The 17,510-nt window shown below is 44.1% G+C and overlaps 1 protein-coding gene across 2 annotated transcripts; it reads left to right on the top strand.

Moving 5' to 3' along the window:
• Positions 1-10,236: 10,236 nt before the first annotated feature.
• On the top strand, positions 10,237-15,894 carry gja4 (gap junction protein alpha 4). Of its 2 annotated transcripts, none has more exons than XM_048994397.1 (2): positions 10,237-10,365; positions 13,963-15,894. In XM_048994397.1, exon 2 carries the CDS (start codon positions 13,972-13,974, stop codon positions 15,025-15,027), a length of 1,056 nt encoding a protein of 351 aa, XP_048850354.1. In that variant the 5' UTR covers positions 10,237-10,365; positions 13,963-13,971; the 3' UTR covers positions 15,028-15,894. The 2 variants fall into 2 exon arrangements, with proteins under 2 accessions (XP_048850354.1, XP_048850353.1); XM_048994396.1 differs by lacking the exon at positions 10,237-10,365 and adding an exon at positions 11,360-11,518.
• The last annotated feature ends 1,616 nt before the right edge of the window (positions 15,895-17,510 follow it).

Below are 17,510 nucleotides of genomic sequence, written 5' to 3' on the forward strand. Positions count from 1 at the left end.
CTACGGCTTTGCTTCCTTTGGTTTCCGTTGGAATGACAGTGCGTCCCCTAGGTTCATACTTCCAGTGCTACGGCTTTGGTTCCCGAGGGACTGAAAGGGTGTCCCCTGGGTTCATATATCCAGTGCGGAGGCTTTGGTTCTCTAAATTGTATCTCTAAATTGATCAGGGTGTGTTACTCTCCGTGGTCCATATGACTGGCATCTCATCTAGGATGTCCCCTGCCTTGTGTCCTGTACTTTCTGGAATAAGTTTGGGCCTCACTGTCACCTGAAGTGAATAAGCAATTATGGAAGATGGATAGCTAACATATATAAGACATGATTAAAGACTGAAAGAGGAGGTGTCATTATGAATACAGAGGGACAGAATTTTTAGTAATACCCGAAATTGCAATGTACCACCCAGGGTACATACTTTGCTGGTTTTCTATGAATATTTTGAATAAAAGAGTCTTGTGGTAGGTTATGTAAAACATCTACTCATTGTAACGGCCTAGTGCTTTGTTTTGTGGCCTCTTTACATTTGCATTTTCGTTTAGACAAACTTTATTTAACAGATCAAATAGCTTTCGTTTAACACACTCAGCACTTGTTCAGCTCCAACGAACGCAACTGCTTGTGGGTGACAAATGTTTCTAAGACAGCATCCTGGGGATAATGCGTGCTTGCGTTTCTGTTAATCCTACTGTGGTCCACCGTGCAGTAATTCATCGCACGGTGCTGTTGGCGTTAGCAAACCATGGCTATGAAAACAATGGCGTCAATATCAAAATGAAATATAAAATAAATGAATAGGAAAAAAAATAAAGAAATCAATGCCGTTCCAGTGGCGCAAAGGACGAGCCTTTGAGAGAGCAGCTCACGGTAATCTGGGCAAAGACTCCATCACACCAGGGAAAGGTAATTAGGCTGATGTATCTGTTGGGATCAACAAAGCAATATTTACGGCGGCAGGTCTGTTGGGGTGTCGAGTGTGTTGATAGGGTATCATTTATGTCTGAGAGTGCCCGCCCCCTCCCACAATGTAAAATAGAGAAAGAATCAGATTTCTCATAAAAGGAAGGCACTTCTAGGCTCTTTGTTAGACTGTGATGTTTCCATATCGTGGGATCAAATTGTTCAGAAGTGAATCCCGCTGTTCCCCTGCTAGCTTAGCATACGCATGCCCAGGACAGACGGTGCGGTGCCGCTGCTAGTCGGGGTGACGTTCTGCCAGTCTGGTGGCAGCTTTGGCACGGGGGGCGAGGTCGGTAAACATGAGCAGCCCCCGCGATGACGTTAGATGACTCATGGTGTGCCTCATTATCTTCATCACCTAAAGTAAAGCAGCTCCATCCACCAGTTTGTGTTTAGATACCAGAGTCATCCGTTTGTCCAAAATCCGGCCCCATGCGCTATGATCTCAAAAGATTCCACATGAAGGGCCCTTCATTCACATTTATTTGAATAGCTTCCTATATTACACTGCTGATTATCTGCGGCTTCCTTAAGATGAAAGGGGTCGTTGGATACAGGCTGCACTTTGTCGTACTTCACCTAATGAATAATACCTAGCATTTTGAAACCTGAAAACTAATTTAAAACACATTTCAAAGCATATTTATTCAAATTAGTGTTTTCACAAGGTTGTGCAAATGCTTTTACATTGAAATCTGCATTGAGGCATGCTTTAATATTTTAAAAATAAGATAATTATATTTGGTGGTAGCACAGTGCCTTTAACTCCAAGATCTGATCCATGTGTGTTGAGATCTGCAGGCTCTCCTGGGGACTCCATGTCATATGGGACGTTTCGTACTCACGATCTCCCAAAACTGCCCGTGTTGTATGATTGCATGATGGACTGGCATCTCAGCCAAGGTAAACCCCTGCATTGTGCTCTGTACTTCCTGGGAAAGGTCCCCCCTGACAAAAATAAGTGGAAGACTAATGAACAAATGGAAGAAGTAATTAAATATGATGCTATAATATAGAAATGATAACTCATGACCAGTAGAGTTGATATCAGTGTAACTTCAACTGTTGTTTGCCGCTGAAATATTGCGTCCTGCTCACTACAAATGTTTATCTATTGCTACGGACAGTTTGAAAAACATAGCGCCTGTATTCGGTGGCACGTCTTGCTTTAGAGGGCATCTCTTTTTAGAATTCGCTGTCTCTGTCCTGCTTGGTCTGTTCAGCTCAATTTTGCTGCTGCGACTAACAGAGAATTTAACTCAGGATATAAGTGAACCAGCGCTATATAATTTTCGCTGCAGCTTTTTTCTCTCCTCTTTTCCATTAGCAGGTACAATTGTGAATTATTCTGCAGCTGCCAGGACTGCTCCTTTATGTGATCCATCATCCGACACAGCGACACGCCGGCTGCGTAGGGCCCTAGGTAATCAGAAGGGACGCAGACTACCCCCCCAGAACACAACCCAATACCTGCGCTTTTTCGCTTACAAATATTAATCAGTGTTGACTGCCATTCTTACACTTCTCACTGAAAGTCAAAGATTCATTTGCACTTTCTTCCCAATAAGCGATCAAGCTGGCATAAAGTATTGTTATGAGCCATAACGTCCTCATTAAGTGCTGATTTGAGCTGCTACACTCTTAAGAGCTGTTTCAGCGATGCGTGCCTCTTAAAGACCCACTATTACACCTTAAAGTGGCCTGACACTATAAAACAGTCATATGATGTAATGACGTACACTGTGAGTCTTAGTCATCCAGAACTTGCCCTATTGCTGTTCAAACATTAATATCCCATTATGCAGAAGTGGAACACAAGCATCTAACATTTACACAGAGCTCTGTAGCACTGTTCCACGGAAAACGAGATGTAGAACATCTCTTCATTATTAACAGAGAGAGAGGGGGTGATCTTCTCCGTTCCCTGGTGCGCAGCCTTCGGACCTCCTATGGAAACTATTTTTTTCCAGACACAAAGAGACTGTTCCATTGTGCAAACATATGAATTTGTGCAAATGACGTAAAAATGCTTAGATATCTCAGGACGGAGCTTATGGGGAGGAGTTTCCTCTTGTCGTTGTTATATCAGTCACATCACTAGCTGTTTTTCTAGGTACTTTTTTTTGTATTTCTGCATCAATGCAGCTTCGAGGAGAAGCAACGACGGTGGAGCAGCATGACGAGGCTCAGGTAACTTTTGCAGCTCGGCCCAGAATCGCCGTGCAGTTGGCGCAGTATGTGTGTGTGTGTGTGTTTACATGCATGTGCTTATGTGTTGGGGGGGGGGGTTGGTTTCTGGGCTCCTGGCTGCTCGGATCTTTCAGCGTGCAGCTTGTATTCGGCCGATACCCACGGGTAATGGGGTGTGATTGGCACTTTGAGCGTTCACTGACACAGCTCTCGAGAGCAGCGCTGAAAACGCTCCCCCCCCCCCACCACCACACACACAAACACACACCCCTGCATAAATACAAGTGCCTGGATGTGTGTGTGCTCAACTGCGTGAGAACAAGACATTATCCAGGCAGAATCTGGGATGGGGAATCTTATGGATAGGGTAATTATTCTGTGTGCATGATTTTTATATTAAGGGGCCTTAGAGCATGGAAATCCCTCCCCCCCATACCCATACACACCATCTCCCCTGGCCTGCTTCACTAATGCATCATGAATATTACATCAAACAGCACTGGCTGCAGCTAAGATGCCTGTATTTTATATGGAACTATGACACGTTCGCCAGCCAGCACAACAGTGCAGCTAGGAGAAAAGGGAAAGGAAAAAAAATTTCACAGTCAAACGCAAAAAGCCAGGCTTAAACAGATTGCTTCATGTATAATTTAGACATCCCACACACACACAGACCATATGGCACCACATGACAATAAGCGCAGGTCCCGAGCTCAGTTATATGCACAGGGAGAAGCCACATGCACACCACGAGGTCGGCTAATGTTAAACTCTTCAGCGTGGATCGGTACGCTGAGATCGCGTGCATCGGGCTGCTGTGCACACAGCCGCAATTTTGTCGTTACTGCTCCGAGCGGCGCGGAGCAGGGCGGCACAGGAGAGAGACGTCCGTTCCTTTGGGCTCCCTGTAACCATGGACCGTCATGAGTAGCACGTCAACACCGATGGCGTGGGCGGATTTCCGGATGGAGTCGGCCGTTCCTGAATGCCTCTCGGCCAGAGCAGCTGGGTTTCGGTCTCCGAGCATCGCCCCGGGGCTTGCAAGGCCAGGGGGAGGGGGGGGGTGCCGTGGGAATCGGGGAGAAGCAGGACGTCAGCGCCTGCTCATTTTTTTCCCGCTCCTCTGCCCACTTGCTCCATATTACCCCTGGCTTGCAGTAACAAAATATAACTGGCCTCCCTCACCTTTCCTACCATGTATTGATCCACCGCTGAAATCCCCTGTGACTCATCAGTTGGTAAATAAAGCTGAAATACTGCTCTCTCTCTTTGGGTCAGTCCCACAGCTTGGACCTCCATGTGCAAGTCAATGACCAGGCAGTCAAGACCTAACGCAGGGACCTGGTTATGTAAACACTTGTGGAAAATACAGTCTGCAGAGCAAGCAGGGCTTCCATTTACTAATCAAAGCAAATCTGCATTAAAACAAGAGTATATACAAAAAGAACCTTTACTCCTTTAAGAAATGCAAATAGTGATGTAAGTGATGCTCGTGGGATTTTTACTTACACAAAAAAAGTTTTGAGGGCAGGAAGAAAAACAATTGTTTCAGAGAGATAACCAATCAGATTGTAGAGGAGGTGGGTATAAGCCACTAGAGGAGGCAGAACCAAGACATCTGAGTGGTTGGTCCTGCCTCCTCTACAATCTGATTGGTTACTTCTCTGAACCAGTCATTTTTCATTATGCCCTCAGTACATTGTAGTGTAGGAAACTCTCACAAGTGTAAGAGGCACTGAAATGGTGCTCGTGAGAAACAAGCATGCTGACCCATGTAACCAGGGGGAGCGAAGGTTTACTTAGGGCAGGAACTGAACAAGCACTACTCTAAAACAAGCGAGATATGAGAGCTGGCAGTATGGATACAAACAAAATTTATTTCCATTTGCTGAGGTAAACATAGGCCTCCTGCAGCTATGGGTTTTAGGACATGCTGTAATACTGTGTTGGGTTACTAGGGGCAAAATAAAAACAAATATACCAACTGCTGCACCCGCAGGAATGGATGGACAGCTGACCAGAATTAACCCCCGAGGTCTCCAGAGTCTCACCCACGAGTGGCTTAGCCGATCCCTCCTCATCGTATCCTTTAAACTGGAACAACCAAGGGTAACTACAGCGAAAATGCAATATAAACAGAGATACGTGACTCAGCCATTTGTAAGGGGCGGGGGTGTGGTGGGGCATCCACCATGAACACATTGGCAGCCGTTTTAAATGTCGTTTATCGTTTGTCTAAAAATACTTGAATTATGGAGGTCTAAGTGATAATCGAATATAAAAAAGCTCCATATTGTTCAATTTGTAGAATACAGCGTTATTTCAACATGAAAACCGTATTCTTTTTGTGGTGTTTCCAAATATTGGCTGGCGTGCTTGCCAGCAGCATCAGGCTTCCCAGGCACTTCCTCTGCACAATGCTGGACCAGCTGAGCATCATTAACGGGCGATCGTTCGCAGGGAGCTGAGCGCCGGAGAGAGAAACGGCGCAGAAGGCACCCTTCCCATAATCCCCCGCGATCGCATGGAGTATTCAGCCGCGTGCTTCCCAAGCCGCTCCCCCAGGCGGACATGCCATAGGGTGCAATGGCACACGGCAAAGGCAATGCTAACGGCTAATGTCAGGGTGGCTCGTCGCTTATGCACTAAACTTGAATCGGTTTCCTTCTTCCAGAAGGGATACCTGTTGTCAATCTCAAACAGTGCTTCCGACACCCGTGACTGACTCACGCTGCTTCAGATCACAGGGCCCTGGTAGTGCAGAATGAAAGGGTCTCGTTCAGTCGGACAGCTTGACAGGTATAAGTATCGCCTGTAAGGAACTGGGCTTGTGTAATAACAGTGAAATGGATCGCTCGGCGGTCCGTAATGAAAACGCTGCGGACGAGCTATTGGGTCATTTTTATGTATTAGCTCTGCCGCGTTCACATGCACCCTCCCCCCCCACCCGTGAAGGCAGCGAAAAACCTCAAGGAGAAGCATCCATCCCAATTTGTTTGAACATCTCAGACAGCTCATCCGCCCCTCATAAGTCATAATCCAGTGTCAGCTGCGATTGTTTAAACAGGGACATCGACGGAGGCCGATGTGTTTCAAGCGGCAGGTCCGCAATTTCAGCAGAACGACGTTGTGAGAAAGTAGTATCTTGCGCGCAACTAATTGCTATAAGCCTAGTTAACCGAACGTCTTAATGACCATTTCATTCAAGACCCTGCTCTATGCTGACTGAAGTGTAGTTAGATAAAGATCAGTAGCATGCTCTGTGTAACCTGTATTTAGAGCTATTAACTTATAGGATTGTGTTATGCCGAAACACTTGAAAGGAGCACATTATTCATATGTTATTTACAGTGTAACTCAGTGCCGGTATTAAATCCACTTACAATTCAGCATTCAGGCAAGGCAGAGAGGGGCATGCTTGGTACGTACTTATCGTGGCCTGTAATCTCACTGAAGGGTTTGCACCTGCCTGTTGTAGTAGAGCAATACACACACTCAAAAGGAATACTCCCAGCGCTTATATTGGCGCTGTACTTATTTCTGGGTCTTTAAACATTTTGTTTGTGAATTGCTTCTGTTGGTTTGTGGTTGAGGAACAATATGAATTGTTCTGATCCAGAATTGCAAATGCGAAATGAGAGTAATTAATTGTTGTCGTTGACACGCCACAGAGCACAACAACATAATGTATCCATTGCATTTAAGCTATATGTGAAAGAGCAGTGGGCAGCTATTATTTAGCATCCAAGGACAAGTGCTTTGGGGGCAACTTTGGGGATTCAAACCAACAACCTTCTGAACATAAACACAATTCCCTAACCATTAGGCCACTGCTGCTCTAATGGCAGCTAATGGGTACCTTGGATTGTACATCCATGTCGCACAATTGTGTGGCTAGTTCACAGCACATCTAAGACGCCTGGCCCTTTTGTGCACCATTACATTCTTTGCTTATCTTAAGCACTTCCCCAGTAAGATGGAGAACTGCTACACCTGAATTTAAGCTGTCGTGGGTAGACTTCAGATCCTTGGTTTTTAATTTTATTTTTTTAAATATCATTGGCCCAAACACTGCTCCATACTCCAAGGAATCAAGAGAAAATTTCTCTTGAGTGGCTAGAAGATGGAGATCAATGCGTGTGAATGGCCAGCGACAAGGATCGATATCAGCCCTCTGAAGGTTTTCACCCACAATCGATGTGTAAACAAACTGGGTTCCAAGGACTCAAAACGTTTGCAAGAACTTGTGAGCATCCAATTAATGGAAAGCTGCTTTTTTTCTGTATAATTTCTGATTTTGTTCCCTCTGCAAATTGTTCTGAATCAACCCAATCACAGCAAAGGTACTGTGAGACAGGCATAGTGGACAATAGGCCAGAGAAGAGGTACAATGTGTCCAGTTTAATAAGGACAAGGAACAAGCTGCTTTTTAATAAGTTTGAGACAAAGAAAAATAGGGTTTTTTTACATGCCGACACTATAATTCCATGGAATATATTGAAATATATTTAATAAAATCTCAGGTTCTATGGTATTGAACATCAACGAAAAACGAATATGTTGTTATCTTATAACACTATCCTGTTATAATTCTGGCATGACATGGCATTATTATTACAATAATATTAGATTATTGCCCATAGGTGTACATGTGTGAGTGTGCATGTGTGAGTGGATGGTGTGTGAATGGTGTGGGAGTGTGCATGTGTGTGTGAATGGTGTGTGAGTGTGCATGTGTGTGTGAATGGTGTGTGAGTGTGCATGTGTGTGTGAATGGTGTGCGAGTGTGCATGTGTGTGAAAGGTGTGTGAGTGTGCATGTGTGTGTGAATAGTGTGTGTGTGCATGTGTGTGAAAGGTGTGTGAGTGTGCATGTGTGTGTGAATGGTGTGTGTGTGTGCATGTGTGTGAAAGGTGTGTGAGTGTGCATGTGTGTGTGAATGGTGTGTGAGTGTGCATGTGTGTGTGAATGGTGTGTATTTGTGCATGTGTGTGTGAATGGTGTGTGAGTGTGCATGTGTGTGTGAATGGTGTGTGAGTGTGCATGTGTGTGTGAATGGTGTGTATTTGTGCATGTGTGTGTGAATGGTGTGTGAGTGTACATGTGTGTGTGTGTGAATGGTGTGTGAGTATGCCCTGCAATGGATTGGTACCTCATCTTGGGTTGTTTCCTGCCATGCACCCGTAGCCCCCGGGGCCTCAGAATAGGAAAGCAATTACAGGAAATGTATGTATATATGGATATGGAATATTCTATTATTTTCATAATATAGATACTTATTATTTTTATTTTTCCTAATGGAGAAATTGATAATAAATGTAATTAAATTAAAAGAAGAATTCTTTCCCGTTAAAGATCTCCTGTTATTGTTTCTTCGCTTAATGTTATTTGATCCCTTATGTTGTGCTTACACATACTGCAGACCACACTCTCGTTCCACAACCTTTAATTTAGCCTAATACGCTAGACTTTGGTGATATTTACCTCACAGTATTTACTGAGGTTATTCGATAGCGTCACACTTCTCCTATGCAAATGGTATCTCCCATACTCTGAAATTCTATCGTAAGATTCGTTCATTGGTAGCCATATCAAAAAGAAGGACACTGCTGACACCTTGTGGTATTTCTGGAAAGCGCATTCTATGATCAAATTTAAGGTTAAAGTTATAGAAGTTTTAATGAACAACTGCACACATTACGACAAAATTTTAACGCGTTTCCTGAAGACCACATCGCCAGTATCACATTACTGTAGTACTACTAATAATAAATGCCAATAAGCATGGTAGAAGCATGGAAAATGAATGCTCCAGACTTATGTAATATGAATGTTTAATGTGCTGTACATTGTCAGAAAAAAACTGTACCTTGGAGGTACAAATACTTGCCAATGGAGCTGTACCCTCAAGGGTCTGCAAATTATACCCTAGCTGTATGTAAATGAACATTTTAAGGTACAGAAATGGAATCTGAGAAACATTTTTGTACAATTTGGGGCTTGTTAATATTATTTGTACCTTGGGGAATGAAACTGTAGCAAATCTGTACCCTGTTTCTGCTAGTGTGCCATCCTGTCCTGCTGTAACCTGTACAGTGCTTTGCAGTGCCTTTCCTAGCGGCTGTAATACCGCGCGCCAGTGAGCGTAGCCTCCATATTGCATCTGTCCAAACAAGTTAGCACTGCTGCTGGCATCTGGACCTTCCTTAAATGTTTCAGGAGGTGAGGATGGGCTCGGAGCTGTCTGCCTGGGGAGTGGTGCTCAAGTGAGGTTGTCAGTGATGGTGACTCCTAGTGAGCTTTCCATACCATCCCCAATGATGTAGTGCGTATTGTGCACTGCTTGTCTCTACCTGGAGTCAATAAACAGATCAATGCTCGATCATCCAAGATACTGGTGGGTCTATGGCGGGTGGTGCTGTCAGAGAAACTCATGACGGTGGTCATGGGCGAACAGCAAATGTAACCCTAACTCAGCACACTGTCCAATGCGATGATGGTGCTGAGGACTAAAATGGTGCTGAGGTTCTTCTCTTAATCCACATTTTCTGGGGTGTTTTAGGGGGGAAGTCCAGAATCCAGTGTGAAAGGAAGGGGGGGGGGGTATTGAGTCAGTCTAGATGCAAATACAGAATTAAATATTAAGCTGAAGTCTACAAATAGTAGCTCTATATATCTTTTTTTTTCCAAGTGGTCCAGAGTGGTATGGACTCAATTTGGCGTGATGTGTAGATCTCGAGTGCTGGTACACAAGCTAGAGGGGGTCCAGACTGTATGGGATGTTGCTGTCAATGTGCCCGAGCACTCCTCCCTCAAAGCACTTCATTACAGTGAGTGACAATACGGGGTCATGGTCACTGAGACCGTGATTACAGACACATAGTTTTACTTGAGCGACAGTGGATACTGACTTATTTGAAAGTCCTCACGTAATCTGCAGAAACAGGGAACAGAAATTTGTGGGCCTCTTTGGCAGTTCACAGCAGAGGAGAACCCCGCGGGTGAGATTGGATTGAATTTTTATTTGTTATTTATTAGAATACAAATACCTTACAATAACTGTCGGGCATCCTGGATGGAGTTTTCTCATACTTTATTGTCTTCCCGAGATCATACCTGCCTTTACTGGAATGGCCGTGTCTCTGGACAAGAAAGCGATAGGGCCAGCCTTCATTTCCTTGCACATGACCGCGACGATACACGGCTTTTGCTTTGGAGGTAAGGGGATGTCGCTGCAGGAACAGTGTATGAATACGCCCAAACATAATGAAAACACTGGTGCAGTCCTGCTGCCCTGGCATCCTCTGGCCGTAAACAGGTAGCAGGTGAAGCGAGACCCGTGGATGAAGTAGTGGTAGGTGTCTCTGGAGTAGAACAGTTAATATGTGGGGTAGACAATCCCATCCATCCATCCATTTTCCAAACCGCGTATCCTACTGGGTCGAGGGGGGTCCGGAGCCTATCCCGGAAGCAATGGGCATGAGGCAGGGAACAACGCAGGACGGGGGGCCAGCCCATTGCAGGGCACACTCACACACCAGTCACTCACACATGCACACCTAGCAACTCCAATTAGCCTCAGCATGTTTTTGGACTGTGGGGGGAAACCGGAGTGCAGACAATCCCAATTTGCTGAAAAAGCTTATACCACTGTCTGCGCTTTTCTGGAAGTTTCTCTCATGATCCTAATAACACCTATGGAAAAACCTTCCAGTTGGATTTCAGTGTCAAATGTGTCAGTGTTCTGGGTAAAACACAAAGCACATTGGTTTCTCTTGACACTTTGAAATTTTAGTCAGTCCAGTTTATTGCTGGATGACTGACCCATAGTTGGAAAACAGAGGAAATGGAGTTTCTTCCTCACCTGTACACTGCCCTTTGTCTTCACTTTTTAATTCATTTTTTAAGGTAAGTATGGTGGTTTTAAGGTAAGCATGGTGTGAGGTGGGGAGAGTAGAGGACACGCGAAAACGACGTTAAGGCTAATTTTGATAAATTGAGGAAAAAACAAAATTTATTTCATAACAAAGAACTAAATATAATCGCATGGGAAAACTGAAATTAAATTACTAAATGAATTTCAACAGGTGACTCTCTGACATAAGTATATGATTCTAAGCCCTTTAAACTAATTTTCCGATGACTGCGACGACGTCGGACTCTGGAAAGGGGGGGGGGCAATTTGTGACGTGATCCATCCCTTTTGCTGATGGTATTTCCTGCGGGAGTTCCAAGGGGAAAGGAAAACTAAAGTTCTGTTGAAAAAGTACCCCAAGCCATCAGCAGTCTTCAGACTAGTGCATAGAAAGCCGGCTTTTAACGGGAGCCCCAGCATACGAGGGACTGCAGGTACAACCAAGAGTTTCAGAGGGTAGGTATTATTATTATAATTATTATTTACGAATATGCTGCTACTAGCCAATCTCTAAATTGTCGCATATTACTCTTTATTCTGTAAATTACGTAACGTTGGTAACTGATTTCTATAGTCATTATAATACGGATTAAGGTATTATCAGTAACAAACGCATTAACATTATGTTACATCATGGTTCTAGATACAGTATTCTTAAATGTAAAGAGATGGAACAAACAGGATTTTTAACGGGCAAATTTTTTGGGCCTAAATGGATTATCTGTTTTAAATAGGTTAATCGTATACTGATTGTTATTTAGGCTTAATTGAATTAATCGTTTAATGCCGTGAGCATTATCTCAGATTTTAGACTAAACAGTTTAAGTCAGCGTTAATAGGCTTAACTGCCAGTTTTCGTACAACAACTGAAGTTTTTCGTCGCGTTAATTTCCGCTTCTGTGTAAAATACATTTTCTTATATAAAACTTGTTTTTAAAGTACCTTTGCTGTGATTGGGTTGATTCAGAACAATTTGCAGAGGGAACAAAATCAGAAATTATACAGAAAAAAATCAGCTTTCCATTAATTGGATGCTCACAATACATGCCGTAGGTTAAAATGTCTTACAAAATGAACAGTAATACAAACCATAAACCGAAGAGCTTAACGAAAACAGGAAATAAGTTATTTATTTAGAGCAGTTTAATTAAACCTTCTCGTAGAGTATCGGTACATTGAACGTGGGTCCCACCTGCCCATCTGTAGGAATTGCGGCAAGTGTTGCGCTTGTGAAGTACAACCCGGGCGGCATGGTGGTGCAGTGGTTAGCACTGTTGCCTCACACCTCTGAGACCCGGGTTCGAGTCTCCGCCTTACATGTGTGTGGAGTTTGCATGTTCTCCCCATGTCGTCGTGGGGTTTCCTCCGGGTACTCCGGTTTCCCCCTACAGTCCAAAAACATGCTGAGGCTAAGTGGAGTTGCTAAATTGCCCTCGTGCCCATTGCTTCCGGGATAGGCTCCAAATAAAGTACAACCTCGATCTCCTGCGTGCTGTGGCTTCTGCGCTCCAAACCCACATGGCTCTGCTTCTGGTTCGTGGCCCTGTGCCTGTCTGTGGCCACAGCACGTTCAGGGTTCATTTCCAGAAACAAACAATATATTTTATGTGTTTTATGATCTTTTACCATCGTGCGTTCTGTCCACATATGAAAAAATGCAAAATGTCCCCCTGGCCATCTGAAAATGACGTAGATGGTTTGCGGAAACCTATATTGGGGAACCCCCTAGGTTTGTAGAATCTCTTGAATTACTCTTAATATGTGATTGCGGGTAATTCCTGCAATGCGACTCCTGTATCTGGGGCCCAGTGCGTTGCAAACTCGCCAAGGCAGTGTGCTTGACATGGCCTTACAGCAATAGCACAGTCGAAGGGATGTATTACAAAGCATAACTGGCTGTGCGAAGTTAAGTGTCCTATTGTGATGTAAATATTTGTCCCCGAAAACTGCACTCGAAACGATTGGTTCAATATTCAGATGTTAATTCTTGGCAAGTATACATTGTGCTCGCCGTGTGCTCCAGTATGTAAACAGCTCCTGCGTAGCCTGGAAATTGAGATTGGATCACATTAGGAATAGAAAAAAATGGATGTTGACAGAAATATTTAAAAAATTGCCCTGGGAGACGTCTTTCCTGACAGATTTGCCTGTTTAGATATGCCTGCGCAGCACAGCACTGTACTTACAGAGATCACTGTCACGGGGTAAATAGCCAAAGACAAATAATATCCAAACCTATAGCATATATGCTAAAAGACACTGTTAGTGCCAGCGTCACTCATTCTTAATACTGGTAGGATATTATGTCGTATCGTAACATTAAGGTCAGCAGAATAGTTAAGTGGGTTAGTAAGTATTATAGAGTGACCATGATTTTACACATATTCACAAAGCCAAACTGCATGGTTTATTCTACTACTGAAGAGAATGGTTTCACTTAAAATATTACTTGTAAGTCTTTACTTGCGTAATGTAACAGGTGAGAAAGAGCAGCAGCAGAATGGACAAATTTAAGAGCAAATTTCTCAAACTCACTCAGTCCATTCTTTGTTGTGTTTGAGATGAGACTGCCAACGATGTAAAGTCAGGTTTCCTTATTATATGTTACAGTACTGGGAACTCACTCAGTGCTCATGTAATCCAATGAAGAACTTTTTTTTCATTTCCAAGTCTCCACAGAAATTTTCATGAAAATGTATCTCGTGGACTGAGTGAGTTTTGGAAATGTGCTCTCCTGTAATGTAAATGAATTGCACTAATGGTGGACGATCGATAATCATTATCTCCAGTCCTAAAAAATACTTAAATGTATATGTGAAATAAGATTATGATTGTTTTCATATGGCTTCTTCGGTTGTGAATACTCTGCCCTTTGCTTATGTACGGTGTGGCCTCTGCAGGTCCGTACGATGTCCAAGGCTGACTGGGGCTTCTTGGAGCGCTTGCTGGAGGAGGGACAGGAGCACTCGACGGGCATTGGCAAGGTGTGGCTGACGGTGCTCTTCCTCTTCCGGATCCTGATCTTGGGCACGGCGACCGAGTCCGCTTGGGACGATGAGCAATCCGACTTCATCTGTAACACGGCTCAGCCCGGGTGTACGCTGGGCTGCTACGACAAGGCCTTCCCCATCTCGCACTTCCGCTTATTCGTGCTGCAGGTCATCTTCGTCTCTACGCCGACCGTCTTCTACTTTGGCTACGTGGCCTTTCACAACAGAAGGAGAGTGAAGGAATTGGAGGAGGCGGAGGTACAACACTTGGTCGCAGGAAAGGACAGGGGTTGCAATCATCTGACTGTTAATGCGAATGTCAAAAAGGTGACTAAGGGCCATACAGGCACCTTGGTGCGGTCTAAGCTGAAGGGCAGGCTACTCTGTACTTATATACTTAGCATCTGCATAAAGATGATGATTGAGGTGGGCTTTATGTTGGGGTTATATTTCCTGTATGGCTTCTTCATCCTCTCCAAGTTCGAATGTGAACGCCTGCCATGTCCACACATGGTGGACTGCTTTGTCTCCCGGCCCACCGAGAAGACTGTATTCACCATCTACATGCAGAGCATCGCTGGGGTCTCCGTGCTACTCAATGCTATGGAGCTCCTCAATGTCCTCCAGTTGGTCAGAAGCCTCCGCCAGGAGAAGAAGCTCCTTAAAAGACACCAGGATTTGATGCTGTCCAACGTGGGCCGCATATCCCCTTTGCAGTGTCCGCCATTCTGTCAGGAGAGGTGTGAGCTGTCGATGAACTACTCCCAACCGTACAAGGACTGCATATTGAAGGAGAACAAGGAAAACCAAGACCAGGGCATGGGCCAGTGTTCCCCTACAGCTTCACTGCCAACCTGCTTGAACTATCCCCCCCCCACCTTGACCTCCTCATCCAAGCCTGACTCAAAAAGGTCATCTCACAAAGGAGACAGAAGCCACACAAAGAGCACCTCCCAACAGAAGCATTATGTCTGACAGGCGATGTTCGTAACTGTGAATTTTTTTTCCATGGGGTGGGTAGGCCTATGAGCACATTGGGTACATTCCGTTCCGGCTCCTTGACTGATTTCAGAGACACTGGGTCTCAGCTCATCTTTGGCTGGTGTTGCATATCCCGTGGGCCTCACTGGTCAACCCTGGCACATAGACTTGGCAGCGGCTTAGGTTGATGGTCTCGGGCCGAGCCACAGGCTGATTCGTCACGCCGATCGGGCAGAGGCTGTGTAAACGGTCCCTGGGACCAGCTCTCTGGTACTGTATGGGGACACGGATGAGGTGGGAATCAGGCATGAAGAGGAGCTGCCGAGAAGGGCAAAAGAGGAAGCCATCTTGTGTTGCTACATCGAGACGATCAGTACGGTACAACGGCAAGGATTTTCAACAACGTGAGCATTCTGAAAGAGTGCTGATGCTGAATTCACATGTAGAATTTTTTATATAATTTTTATGTTAATGTACAGCTAATATGATAAAGTTTATATTTTTATCAAAAAACATTATTTAAATCTATCGAATTAATAGTATATTTATTGAGACAGAAAATGACTTGCACAATATAATAGTTTCTCACCCCAGTATAAATGACCAAATGTAAATAGTTAAGTATGGTATGTTTAGAAGTTGGTAAGTAAATAAGTGAAGCTAATTATCACAGTCTCTGTTCCCAAAAGGATGCACAGGTTTTAAAAGTGAACACCTCTATAGTGAAATTATAATATTGTTCGTTGTTTCTGTGTGATGATGAGGTTTGGGTTTGCCTTCACATACTGTAAAATGTTAATGTGTTTGTGTTACTGATTCATTCATTCTGTGCGTGAAATAAAAGTTTCTTTTAAATGCAAAGGCTAAAATCTATTAGAATCATTAGTAAATTAAGGTGGGATATTTTACACTACATTCTGTTTCTTACTATAGGCTTTGATTCCAGGCATGTTCAGCTGAACACATTAAGCCATATTTATCTGGGTGTTTATATGCACAGAGGTGGGTCACCGGGTTTCCTTCTGGGGTTGCTGTTTAAATCCGTCCCCTGATGTGCGTGTGAGTAGTGTGTGTGTACTCCATGTATCCTTTTGGATACATTAGCGCCCCCCCCCCCCCACCCCGCATTAACCACACTCTCACTGAGCCTCTGGACCACCTCATGGAAAAGCGGTCTCTGAAAATGAACGGATGCTATTTGGTTTTCGCTGACCTTGGGTTTTAACCTTGTCCAGACCTTGGTTAGGAATGGGCTGCATACTCCTCTGGTTGTGTTTTTTTCTACTCGCTGTCAAATGTATAACAGCACAAAGGCAACGGTGCTGTTTCCGATTGATCACAGCATTTGGCCGTAGAGGACTAGTCAATAAGTGGATGTCATGCCCGGCTCGTCCGCTCCTCGTCCGCCCCCTGATTACCCACGTGTGCTTCCCTGATCGTCTCCTGCTGTATCCGATTACTTTGATTAGTCCTGTCCTGTTTTAAGTCCTGGTCTTACCTGTTTGCCCTGTCCGTCATTGATGTTAGTTGGCGTCTGATGTATCCTGGTCCCCGTCTCCTGATTAAACCCCGTTTACCCCTTATTCTGCCTGCCTGCTTCCTGTTTGCTCGCTTGCCCGAGCGATCGCCTGCTTAGTTAACAGCGATCGTGACAGAGGACATACGTGGTTTTGAGTGAACAGCAACAACATTTTTTTCATGGCCCTGTTTCACGAAGCGAGATTTTTTTCTTTTGCTTAGCCTGATAACATGCCAGATTTAACGTAGTTTTTGCAAAGTGTAAATGAATGAAGATAAAGTTTGCTGGATTTAAATCCAACAAGTTATCTGGCTAATCAAGAAATTCAGCTTCGTGATACAGGTCCAGAATTTCTTGGGCTGCTTGATTTTGTGTTAGTTTGACTGTGTTTGGTTTTGAATAAGCACATGATCATTTACCTGCCTACTACACCTATGGGTGGACAGTAAAGTCCTTTTTCCCGGTTTCAGTGTCAGTGTAGTTACTGTGTTCTGCCTTTGTGGGGCAGGATAGAGTTCATCGACACAGTGATGCAGTGTGACTGCCTGCCACTCTGCGTCTTAGTTTTTGTTAGGTCACAGATCATTGCCAATCAAAACACTCAGAAGTATATAGACAGATACTTATTCGGTGCCTTCAAGTCAATGTTGGCTCTTGGCAGCCAAATCGCTGGCACTTCTCCAGAAAGTCCCTCCTGAGTCCACACTGACACAGTCCAAATTAAAGGTTTAATATTGTCCTTTGTAAAATGATAACTTAAAAAAAATCATAAGGTCCTATGCTGAAGGAAGTTGATAAAAAAACATTAGTAACACTTGGGAAAAACCACAAGTTTCAATGACCCCGTGCAAAGGGAGCAGCTGGTCTATGGGGATGTTAAACAGAAATAGCAATTTTCTATTTTTCAGAGAAATTTTCCCACAGATGCCACTATTTATATACAAGAATCTGCTCAACT

This window comes from Brienomyrus brachyistius, chromosome 23 (genome assembly GCF_023856365.1).
Source record: "Brienomyrus brachyistius isolate T26 chromosome 23, BBRACH_0.4, whole genome shotgun sequence".
Lineage (NCBI taxonomy): Eukaryota > Metazoa > Chordata > Actinopteri > Osteoglossiformes > Mormyridae > Brienomyrus > Brienomyrus brachyistius.